At 41.7% G+C, this 12577-nt stretch overlaps 1 protein-coding gene across 1 annotated transcript; it reads right to left on the bottom strand.

The window, feature by feature from the left end:
• Positions 1–545: 545 nt before the first annotated feature.
• LOC118557596 (carcinoembryonic antigen-related cell adhesion molecule 1-like) lies at positions 546–9917 on the bottom strand. The gene is made up of 3 exons (XM_036127802.1): positions 9833–9917; positions 1694–2020; positions 546–832 (listed from the first exon to the last, which is right to left on the bottom strand). The coding sequence occupies exons 1-3, from the start codon at positions 9915–9917 to the stop codon at positions 546–548; spliced, it is 699 nt and encodes a 232-aa protein (XP_035983695.1).
• Between the last annotated feature and the right edge of the window lie 2660 nt (positions 9918–12577).

Below are 12577 nucleotides of genomic sequence, written 5' to 3' on the forward strand. Positions count from 1 at the left end.
CTTTTGATGGAGACACGCTTAGCTGGGTATTTTCTGGTCCATCTAAGTGTAGAAAATATTGAGAAAACAATTTCAGTTTTAACTTGAAACTTGGAAACCATGCTTCCAGTTGTTATATCTAAGAAAAGTCAGGGTCTTTGCTATCTCTTCCTATGCTTTTGCTTCGTTGTGCAAGGTAGTGATATCTTCTCTATACTTCATGGACAATTATCCTGACATAGCTTTATTTTTAACATACAATAAAACATTACTGTCAAACTCCACATATTCTAGGATCTCTATCTTAAGCATAACTGATGTAAATAATGAACCCCTCACTGGTTGCATCATGAGTGCCTCATGAGATCACACATAATTTGCAAATGTGTGCTATTATAAAATATTCTGTTCAAGGGGTTGACTTAATTTAAAACTATAGCAGGAAAGAAAAATTGTTGTATTAGGACAAAGGCCATGTATTATTAATATTGATTTTATGTCAAAAATTAAACATGATTTGGAGAGGGAGTTGAATAACTGCATTTGACATTTCTAATTTAGATTAATTACTTACAGTTTACAAGGAGAGTCATTGAATCGTTTTTAAAACTGGCAGGATTGGAAACATTGCAGGTGTATGTTCCTTGATCATACTGGGTCACATTGAGTATAGTTAGGTATGATCCTCCATCAGTTCTGTTGAGCTGGATTCTGTCATTGGCTGTAATCTCAGAGCTGCCGTTCATCCAGAGAAAGGAGAGAGAAGATCCAGAGAAGGAACAGAAGACTCTGACAGAGCTGAACTCAACCACATCTGCAGTTGGTGGAGTAACTGTTACATTGACTACTGGTTCTGTGGGTAAAAGACAAAATGACTGTTTAGTTAACGGCATTCATTAATGGTGTATATCAAAATAATGTGGAGTGTAAACCTTCCAACAAAAGGAACATTATTGTTCAGAGAACAGCACCTCCACCAAAAACCTCCCATTTCCATAGTTTTGTCACTACGTAGTCTGAAATAAACTCAAAGATTTAAATATATTGCTCATGGAAATGAAGATCTATTATGGAAATAGGTTGTACATAAAATTAACTGTGTATACGTTATTATGAGGAAAGATTGAATATCAATTTGTCACAGCACAGGTTTACCATTAATTAGTTGATTGTTTTTTTTTATAATTTCTTATAATTTCAGACAGGTCAAACGGTAATATTTTCCATCCATTTTCCAACACACTTATCCCTATTGGGGTCGCGAGGGGAGCTGGTGCCTATCTCCAGCTGTCAATGGGCGAGAGGCGGGGTACACCCTGGACAGGTCGCCGGTCTGCCGCAGCCCAACACAGAGACCAACAGTACAAACAACCATTCACTCACACACTCACACCTAAGGACAATTTAGAGAGGCCAGTTAACCTAACAGTCATGTTTTTGGACTGTGCGAGGAAGCCGGAGTACCTGGAGATAACCCACACATGCACAGGGAGAACATGCAAACTCCATGTAGAAAGGCCCAGAGCAAGGACTTGACCCCAGGACCTTCTTGCTGCAAGGCAACAGCGCTATACCCACTGTGACACTGTGCAGTGCTGGCTAATATTAGAAAGAACTAATTCTAGTATACAAGTATACAACAAATACAGATTTTAATGTGTATGAATGTTAGGTATCAGTATTTATTTTTTGTTAGATTTTAACATCTGCTCACCATATATGTCCAGTCTGGTGGATCCTGCTTGTGTGTTTTCTCCAACTGGTAAAATGCTAACTCTGTACATCCCATTGTCATTGAGTGTCAGGTTCCTTAGCTCTAGAGATCCAGTAGATGAGAAGAGGGTGATCCTGCCTTCATAATCTGGTGCAGTATTGTTTAGAGTAGGCACAGAGGTTATAATTGGCACATTCTCATAAAATTTCCAATCCACCATAAAAAATGGTTCTTCTGTTGGAGGCCTATTTGTTCTGAATATCACTGCCCCTCCAACAGATGCATTCAGAGGACCATTTTCCAACAAACCAGCTCCTTCAGATAAACCTGGGGAGAACAGAACATTATCAGAAGTATAGGTTTCAAGGTTACATATTAAGGTCTGATTTTTATGTTTTATACAACATCAAGAGTGTTTTCTATAATCATCTCAAGATGGCACATTTCCTAATTGTAAGAGAAACAAGTTTATAGGGGTGTCTCAATCAGATTCCAAAAAACCTGATCACAGCATTTCTTAGTATCGGAGTAACTGACTGCACCCAGCTCGCTTTACCCATGCACATTAATGACATTTATTAGTTCACATCTTTATCACATATTAAATGGGTAGTGCTAATGTAGCCCATGAGGACAGAAGTTGCTGGACCTATGCCTTGGATACTTTTATCTGAAACTTTTTGCATGCTGTTTCTTTCATGTACAAAATAAAACAGATTCCAAAAAGATTGCTGGATGCATATGATCATAGCTGCACATTTGTGCAACCAGATTCTTCTAGCATTTTATTTTCCACACTGTCTTGTTAATTTATTTTTAGATGAATTGTAAAAGATATATATTACATGGGAAAAAGTATTTTAAATTATTTCTGTTGGACCTGATTTTTTTTATAACAGTATTTAGAACTAGAATCGTTCAACTTCTGAAGAAGTTGAAGAAGGCGCCCGCCTGGTGGTGGGCATGACCGTCAAAGGCAAAGCTTCCGAGTTCCTTGGTTGTAGGCTCTCATCGCTTGGGGATTTTAAATCAAACCTTCTGAGTGAAAAGGATTTGTCTTCATTAAAACCTGCCGACCGGGAAAACTCTGCGTCTGCAGAGCTGCAAACTGCGTATTTTGATCTGAGACGCAGCTAATGAGCTAATTGGCGACAGCCGACAGTCAAAGTTTGCCATTCATTTGCTACGGTAGTCCTAAACCACTACTGACATAATACACTTTTTGGCCACAAGCGTCATTTTGGGGGCGTTGTTTCCACCTCTTCTCTTAGAACCGTTTCTAATAGAAAGAAGAAAAGGCAAAAACGGTCCAAACAAAAGGTTGTAACGTTTACATTTGTAACCTCTGCCTTACATAAACACTAGCATTAAATCTTAATAAATAAAAGTATAGACAATTATTTCAGTAACTCAATTCAGTAAGTGAAATACAATATATAAAGGGGTTGGACAATGAAACTGAAACACCTCTCATTTTAGTGTGGGAGGTTTCATGGCTAAATTGGACCAGCCTGGTGGCCAATCATCATTAATTGCACATTGAACCAATAAGAGCAGAGTGTGATGGTCCAATTAGCAGGGTAAGAGCACAGTTTTGATCAAAATATTGCAACGCACACAACATTATGGGTGACATAACAGAGTTCAAAAGAGGACAAATTGTTGGTGCACATCTTGCTGGATGTGTCAAAACTTTCTTCAAGTGAATAAAAACAAAACTGAAGTAATAATATTTGGACCAATAGAGGAGAAATCAAAAGTAAGCACACAGCTTCAGCTGCTTCAGCTAAAAACCACCAATCAGGCCCGAAATCTGGGTGTAGTGATGGACTCAGACCTGAACCTCCAAAAGCATTTACAGACAGTGACAAGGTCGGCTTTCTATCACCTGAGCAACATTTCCATGATTAAAGGACTAATGTCTCAGCAGGATCTGGAAAAACTAATCCATGCGTTTATATTTATAGAATTGATTACTGCAACAGTGTTTTCACAGGTCTGCCTAAAAATTGGATCAGACAGCTGCAGCTGATTCAGAACGCTGCTGCACGCGTCCTCACTAAGACTAAGAAAGTAGAGCACATCACCCCAGTTCTAAAGTCATTACACTGGCTCCCTGTATCTCAGAGAATAGACTTTAAAATACTTCTGTTAGTTTATAAATCCCTAAATGGCTTAGCACCTAAATACATCACAGACTTGTTATCAGCGTATAAACCATCCAGACCACTCAGGTCTTCTGGCTCCAGCCTTCTCTGCATACCTAGAACACGAACCAAACACGGAGAAGCAGCATTTAGTTCCTATGCTCCACTTATCTGGAACAAACTTCCAGAAAACTGTAAAAGTGCGGAAAGCCTGAATTCTTTTAAATCAAGATTACAAACACATTTGTTTAAAATTGCCTTTGACTGTTCTAGTTGAACTGTTTTACTGTTTTTAATGTTCTTCTTTGTTTCTACATTCTATCTGTACTTGCATTTATTCTATTTTCTATCTACATTTTATTCCTACTTGCGTTTATTTTGCTATATTTTAATCATGTAAAGCACTTTGTATTGTCTCTGTACTGAATTGTGCTATATAAATAAATTTCCATTGCCTTGCCTTGCATCTGTGACCAAGACAGCAAGTGTTTGTGATGTATCAAGAGCCACGGTGTCCAGGGTAATGTGGACGAACCACATCCAACAGGATTAACTGTGGGCGCACGAGGAAGCTGTCTGAAAGGGATGTTCGGGTGCTAACCCGGATTGTATACAAAAAACATAAAACCACATAACTCTACTTATAACTAACTTTCTGAAATATAAACTAAAGGTCGCCAATCAGTTCTAAAACATCTTTAGATCAACTCTTGTTGAGCCCTGGAGTATGGAGGACCAAGTCTTCCATATTTAAAAATAAAAACATAAATAAATAAATGCTCAATAAATAAATATGCATACAATTATGTGCCACCAAAAATACAATGCACTAATAAATGTAGATAGAAAATGAATTATACAGTGAGACAAATTGTATATTTCCTTTAATTAGCCACTTTATTTATTAATTACTTATTTTTTTTAAGTATTTATTTATGTGCGTGTTATAATATTTTTGTCTTGTTTTGTTCTTTCTTTGTATTTTTTTGCACTATTTATTTCTCAGATGCTATTTATTTCTGTTTGTCCTTTTTACATTTCTGTTTCTCGTTTTTACATTTCTATCTGTCCTTTTTACATTTCTGTATGCATTTCTGCCTCATTATGCAAATGAGGAGGGCTGTGTCTTAAGGGCTCAACTTCTTCCCATTGGTTGGTTAGCATTTTACTGCGTCGGTCAAATCTACATGGCTTTTCCCCGACCTGAAGCATTGTTTAATAATAACTCAGCAGGCAGACGTTCAGTGTCCGACCTCTTACGGGAAGCTGCTAATAGACTGGAAGAGTTACAACGCTGTACATTTGGGATCTGAAATGTTTTTTGGTGGTTTCAGATTCGGCTTTCCAGATCAATAACTCATCGACGGATGATTTATTCTACAAAACAGACACCTCTCCGCAACCACCGCAGGGCAGACAGTGAGCTACAACCATAGTTTCCTCAAAACGAGTCCGTGGGCCAGAATCTGTGGGACGTCTCCTTAAGAACTTTCGTATGAACTGTCAGACGGCAACTTTCTTGCACTTAGATAAGTTGCTACACATAGCAGTGATCTCAAAACACCAATGTTCTCACGTTTTCACTTGCACATTAATAAGTTATCGCCGATAAAAAATCTAAACTGTTGCGCTCCGGTCCGAGAGGTCACGTGATTCGATTTTTGCTGCTCAGCCAATCAGACCGCTGTATTGTCAGCTGAGTGCGTTCAATGTATAAGGTGTTGTAAACATTTGTTTCCAGACGAAGAAAGCCCAATAATAGCATTTTCTGGCGCCAGTTGGCAAAGATCTTGATGGCAAGGAAAAAGAAATAGCCCAGACCATCCATCATCCATTTTCTAACACGTTTATCCCTGCTGGGTTCGGACCGGTGTCAATGGGCGAGAGGCGGGGTAGACCCTGGACAGGTCGGAAGTCCATCACAGGGCAGAAATAGCCCAGACTTTTGCTCATTTTACTTTGATATCACCAAGACCTGCTGCGCTAGGATAGCACAGCCAAACGACTTATCCCCGGCAGAATTTGTATCCCCTGCATCGGGAGAGTGTTTGAAATCAATAAAACTTTTAACCTCCAGCTTTGTGAAGTCTAAATATTTTTAAACATCACATACTAATAAAATGAAATTGATTTTTTTAAACTCATAATACATTGTTCTGTTTTTAAAATCGACATATCTCGTTGTTGATAAACAAAGAGCAAAAGGCTGGGGTGTTAAATGTGCACAATGTCGTGCCAAACTAGGTATCCCCGCCAGGATTTGTATCCCCTGGGTCGGGAGCACACATTCAGCTTGCTGAACGCAGTAAACTCCGCCTCATTTCCAGCCAATTCGCCGTGAAAATGAAGATGTTTTATTTCTCTTAGCGAAATATAGGAATAGTGCTGTTACATTGTCGTTCAGTTAATGGGTTAAAATTGAAAACGTAACACTTGTTAGTACGATCGTAAGGGATTGCTATGTCGGTTAAAACTAGACTGATCACTCAGTATAACACGTTCTGATAAAGTAAACGGCTCTGTGGTCATCTCCAGATGTGTCACGAAAGTATTAGCTTTATGCCTCCCATGCAAATGCAAGGCAGGCGCCTAATAATAATAATTTTAAAGAAACCCTTCTAACCTCATAACATAAGGCCTCTGCCATGCATTTTCAATGCATAGGCTGGCGCCTAATAAAGAAACCCTTATTAGGTGCATAACATAATGCCTCCGCCATGCATTTTCAATGCATAGGCGGGCGCCTAATTTTATCAGGGTGTGTAGACCTTTCATAGCAGCTCCCATTTGTCACATTTGTAATAGTTGCTTGCATGTGGGCCTGTGTTCAAGGATCTGGAAGGAGGCTAAAGTGATCCTTTACCTAAGGAAACTAAACCTGCTTTTAATGAGGGGTACTCTAGACCAATAATTATTTTACCTGTTTTAAGTAAAATTCTGGAAAGGTTGCTGCATGTACAAGTTCAAGATTATTTTATAACAAACAAACATTTTACAGACTGTCAACATGCAAATAGAGCTGGCCACTCAACCCCTACTGCAATGATACATATGACTGATGACTAGCTTAAAGCTGTCATGATTTGTTATGGATGAACCCAGAACACAGCACACACACACAGCTGGTTTCCAGAGTTTATTGAAGCAGCAAGAAGTGGATGATAAAAGCCAGAGTCATTTACCAGACGGAGGTTGCAGGGATACAGGAACTGGCAGACAGGAACAGACAGGACCAGGACAGGCATGATGGTCAGAGGACTGGAGACGAACCGGTGACAAAGGCAAGGCCAGGCAACGCAAGGCCAGGCAAGGCCAGGCAAGGCAAGGCAAGGCAAGGCAAGGCAAGGCAAGGCAAGGCAAGGCAAGGCAAGGCAAATTTATTTGTATAGCACAATTCAGTACAGAGACAATGCAAAGTGCTTTACATGATTAAAATATAGGAATAAAAGCAAGTAGGGATAGAATGTAGAAACAAAAAAAGAACATTAAAAACAGTAAAACAGTTTAACTGGAACATTCAAAGGCAATTTTAAACAAATGTGTTTTTAATCTCGATTTAAAGGAACTCAGGCTTTCCGCACTTTTACAGTTTTCTGGAAGTTTGTTCCAGATAAGTGGAGCATAGGAACTAAATGCTGCTTCTCCGTGTTTGGTTCGTGTTGTAGGTATGCAGAGAAGGCTGGAGCCAGAAGACCTCAGTGGTCTGGAGGGTTGATACACTGATAACAAGTCTGTGATGTATTTAGGTGCTAAGCCATTCAGGGATTTATAAACTAACATAAGTATTTTAAAGTTTATTCTCTGAGATACAGGGAGCCAGTGTAATGACTTTAGAACTGGGGTTATGTGCGCTACTTTCTTAGTCTTAGTGAGGACGCGGGCAGCAGTGTTCTGGATCAGCTGCAGCTGTCTGATCCACTTTTTAGGCAGACCTGTGAAAACACTGTTGCAGTAATCAATTCTACTAAAAATAAACACATGGATTAGTTTTTCCAGATCCTTCTGAGTCATTAGTCCCTTAATCCTGGAAATGTTCCTCAGGTGATAGAAAGCCGACCTTGTAATTGTCTTTAGATGCTTTTGGAGGTTCAGGTCTGAGCCCATCACTACACCCAGGTTTCGGGCCTGATCATTGGTTTTTAGCTGAAGCGACTGAAGCTGTGTGCTAACTTTTGATCTCTCCTCTATTGGTCCAAAGATTATTACCTTAGTTTTGTTTTTATTCAATTGAAGAAAGTTTTGACACATCCAGGCATTGATTTCTTCTAGGCATTTACTCAGTGCCTGAACTGGTTCATAGTCACCTGGTGACATGGTGATGTAAAGCTGTGTGTCATCTGCAAAGTTATGGTAGCTGATGTTGTTATTTTTTGTTATCTGAGCTAGAGGGAGCATGTAGATATTGAAGAGGAGGGGACCCAGGATGGACCCTTGGGGAACCCCACATGTGATTTTTGTCATCTTTGATGTAAAGTTACCTACTGATACAAAAAATTCCCTGTCCTTTAAGTAGGATTTAAACCAGTTGAGAGCTGTACCAGAGAGGCCGACCCAGTTCTCCAGGTGTTCTAACAGGATGGAGTGATCGACAGTATCCAATAGAACCAGCACGGTGTTTCTTCCACAGTCTGTATTTATATGGATGTCATTAAACACCTTGATAAGGGCGGTCTCTGTACTGTGGTGAGCACGGAAGCCACACTGGAAAACGTCAAAGCGGCTGGTCGTAGTTAAGAAGGTGTTTAATTGTTGAAATACAGCTTTTTCAATAATCTTACTGATAAAGGGGAGGTTTGAGATGGGCCTGTAGTTCTGGAGTAGAAGTTTGTCTAAGTTGTTCTTTTTCAGCAGTGGTTTGATAATTGCTGTTTTTAGGGACTGGGGGAAAACACCTGACAGAAGGGACGTGTTTATTATCTGAGTCAAATCAGACGCTATGACAGGTAAAACTTTTTTAAAGAAAGCTGTGGGTAGAACATCAAGGCAGCAGGAGGATGAACTTAGCTGCTGAGTGATCTGCTCTAAGCTTTTGTAGTTTATTTGGCTGAATTGGGACATTTTGTCGGAAGTAGTTCCAGCTGAATACGTCATTGGTTCTGGTGTTGATATGGTAGTACAAAGTGATCCTCCAATTTTTAGGATTTTCTCAGTAAAGAAGTTAGCAAATTCATTGCAGGCCCTGGTGGAGTGGAGTTCGGAAGCCACGGACACAGGAGAATTTGTTAGCCTGTCGACTGTGGAAAATAAGACACGAGCATTATTAATGTTTTTCTTAATGATCTCAGGGAAGAAAGATTCCCTTGCATTTTTCAGTTGTAAGTTATATCTGTAAAGTCTCTTTTTATAAATGTCATAGTGAACCTGAAGTCTTGTCTTTCTCCACTTGCGTTCAGCTTTTCGACATTCCCTGCTGGAGCATTTCTCCAAGGAGATTTTTTCTTCCCGGAAAGAACTTTCACTTTATTTGGAGCAATGCAGTCAATGATGTCTGAGACTTTAGACTGAAAGTTATCTACTAGCTCATCTACTGAGTTGCAGCCCAAGGTTAAAGTAGCAGAGTAAGCTTGAATAAAAGTTTCCGTGGCATTGTCCTTAAAGGTGCGTTTTCTTATGATGTCCCTTTGGCTAAATGAGTCACTGGTAATTATGCTTTCAAAGGTAACAGAAAAGTGAAATCTTTAGACCTTTAGTGATGATTAAGTCTAATATGTGTCCCTGTTTGTGTGTTGGCTGTTTAACATGCTGAGTTAAACCAAAGTTTCTAAGTGTGTCACACAGTTCTTTTGCACAAAGAACAAACTGAGGTAGGCTTGTATAGCAGGGTTAACAGTTGGAGCGAGTCCTTGGTTGATTGCAGCCTGTCAGGTGTTCCCAATCAGGGCTGCACTGGAGACAGGGTCAGAGGTCAGAAATGTTCAGAATGCAGCCTTCAGGTTGCATCATGACATTACCACCCCCCCCCCCCCCCCAAGGTCGGGCGGCGGAACCTCACGGGCGCAGAAACTCAGGAGCGCAGGATCCCTTGTCGGCGCAGGAACCAGGAACCAAGTGGACGCGGGGAAGGCATCGGAACCCATGAGCGCAGGACCCTCTGTAAGTGCAGAACCCTTGAGAGCGCCGGAACCTTTGAGAGCGCCGGAACCAGACGAATCAGAGGCAGGCGTCGCAACAGTGACCCGTGCGAGACGAACCAGAGGCGAGGCGTCTTAGTACAGCGACCCAGGCGAGATGAACCAGAGGCGGGCGTCGCAACAGCGACCCCGGGGAGACGAACCAGAGGCGGGCGTCGCAATAGCGACCCTGGAGAGAACGAATCCAGAGTCATGCCAGCTCCTGCACCAAGCTCTGTGTGTGACTGAGTTCATCCTTTGACTGGTTCGTTCTGTCATGATTTGTTCCGAATGAACCCAGAACACAGCACACACACACACAGAGCTGGTTTCCAGAGTTTATTGAAGCAGCAAGAAGTGGATGATGAAAGCCAGAGTCATTTACCAGACGGAGGTTGCAGGGATACAGGAACTGGCAGACGGGAACAGACAGGACCAGGACCATGACACGAGCAGGAACAAGACAGGCATGATGGTCAGAGGACGGGAGACGAACCGGTGACAAAGAACAAACTGAGGTAGGATTTTATAGCTGGGTGAGCAGGTGGAGCGAGTCCGTGGTTGAGTGCAGCCTGTCAGGTGTTCCCAATCAGGGCTGCGCTGGAGACAGGGTCAGAAATGTTCAGAATGCAGCCTGCATCATGATGCAGGCTGCATCATGACAAAAGCGATAGATAATTCTTTTTTTTTCTTCCAGTGTCCTGTCTAGCATTGTGGCAATAAGAATTGATGTCTTAATGCCAAATAGAGCTTGACAGATTTTACTTTCACAAGTGGAGCAATCAGCTTTCGCCATAGTGTTCCGCTTGATGTAATGGCTTGTTTAGAGTGAACCCGTTATTCAACCAGACTCGGAGCTGCGCTCAAAGAAAAAGGTTTATTAACAGACTTTGGGGGGGAAACAGGAACACAATCTGGGGTTAACAGGTGCTGGACTCCAAAAACAGAAAACAGGTCGGGCAAAAACAGACAGGGCATCAAAAATATAACAGAGGCTGGAAAGCTCTTACCGATCACTTCAACGTAGGGAATGAGTTGAGACGTTCTCGCAGAGTGCAGAGAACTAAGGCAGGAATAAATAGGCGTGCAACCGGGTGAACAGGGAGGGACTAATCAACGACAGGCAGGTGGAAACAATAATGACACTGACAGATTGATAAAACTAAGACCAAGAAAAAAAACTCTAAGCACAGAATAAGAACTAATACAAGGACCGGATTACTTAAGACAATATAGACTAAACCCTAAAACAAGACAGAAACTACAAAGGAAATAACCCCAAAGGCATGAGAGAAGCAACATAATCAAAAACCAAAACAGAACATTACACTTGATTTATGCATGTAAATAGTTTAATTGTGATTCCTGCAGGGAGTATTTCAAATTATGTGGACATTACAATGGGAAAGTAGGAGAGTAAAGGAAGAATAAGAACAGAAAAAAAGAAAGAAAAGAGGTGAAAGAAAGAAGAGATAAAAGGGAAAGATGTAATATTTGGATTATAGTTCTGGTTTTTGTTCTTCTCTTGTCTTTGATTATCTTGCTGTTTTGATTTCTGTCTTGTCTGGATCCTCGTTTTGTCGTTGTAAGGTTTTGGTTTACCCTGTTGTTGTTATCACTTTTAGTCTTAGCCTGTTCTTCTGTTTTTAGTTTGTTCTGTTTAGGTTTATTTTTATCCTTAGACTTGTCCTGTTTGCTCCCTTAATTATTTCCACCTGGTTTTGGTTAATTAGTCCCTCCCTGTTACTGTGTCTGCCCGCCTATTTAAACCCCTCTTTGTTTTCTGTTTGTTGCCGGGACTTCATTATCATCACGACCACTTTAATGGTAAGAGCCCTCCTGAATTCTGGTCTGACCTGTTCTTTGTTTTTTTTTGTATCTGCCCAGCTTTTGGTTTGGGAAGCATCAGTAGCATGGAACCTGTCTGTTTGCCTGTTAAACTCATTCCTTTAATAAACTCCACAAAAAGGATAACAACTGCGTCTGGTGGAAGTCTTGGTTCATCTCTACACAAATCATTACAGTAAGTCCCGGCCACCAAGATGAACCGATCACCAAGACGCTTTCTCCGCTCGGGTGCTGCTATGCTGCACGAGCCCGGTAAGCCTTCTAGTACGCCGGTGCTCGCTGTTCACTCACCTCAAACCTCCCGTCTGTCCTCCTCGGAGCGTGCCCGTCCATTCTCAGACTTTTTCCTCGAGGTTCATGCGGACGTGGAGCAGGACCTCCGTCCGGACCTTTTTTCGGAACCGGCTCAGTTTCCCTCTCCTAATGAGGTGCCGCAAGGACCGCCATCGGCTTCAGCGGTAGCGCCCCGTCTGGAGTTATCAGCCCTCCAGCAAAGTCCGCCACCTCGCCGCCGAAGAAAGAAGCGCTCGCCTGCCGTTCATCCATCCATCTTAGGCGGGCAGCCGCCCGTGGAGCCAGCTCGGCCTCACCCGACGGCCGAGTCCCAGCCTCAGCCTACTTCCGGTCCAGCAGACAGGGATTCCTCACTTCCCAGAGCCGAAAGGCCCACAGCTCCCCCTGCTGGCGTCCGGGATTTGGAGTGTTCAACACTGGAAAATAAAATCAGAACTTTTGCCCCCATAATCAAGCGTCTCAGGGAGGCTCTTTTTCTCCAGTAC

The sequence above is a fragment of the Fundulus heteroclitus genome, chromosome 3, assembly GCF_011125445.2.
Source record: "Fundulus heteroclitus isolate FHET01 chromosome 3, MU-UCD_Fhet_4.1, whole genome shotgun sequence".
Taxonomy (NCBI): domain Eukaryota; kingdom Metazoa; phylum Chordata; class Actinopteri; order Cyprinodontiformes; family Fundulidae; genus Fundulus; species Fundulus heteroclitus.

Excerpts from the sequence above, each read along its gene's own strand:
- LOC118557596 (XM_036127802.1), bottom strand. The coding sequence starts at position 9,917 with ATGGGTTCCGATGCCTTCCCCGCGTCCACTTGGTTCCTGGTTCCTGCG. Across the intron at positions 2,021-9,832 it reads GCTCCTGAGTTTCTGCGCCC|GTTTATCTGAAGGAGCTGGT; the intron begins GTGAGGTTCCGC and ends TGTTCTCCCCAG. Across the intron at positions 833-1,693 it reads CACCAGACTGGACATATATG|AACCAGTAGTCAATGTAACA; the intron begins GTGAGCAGATGT and ends TTTTACCCACAG.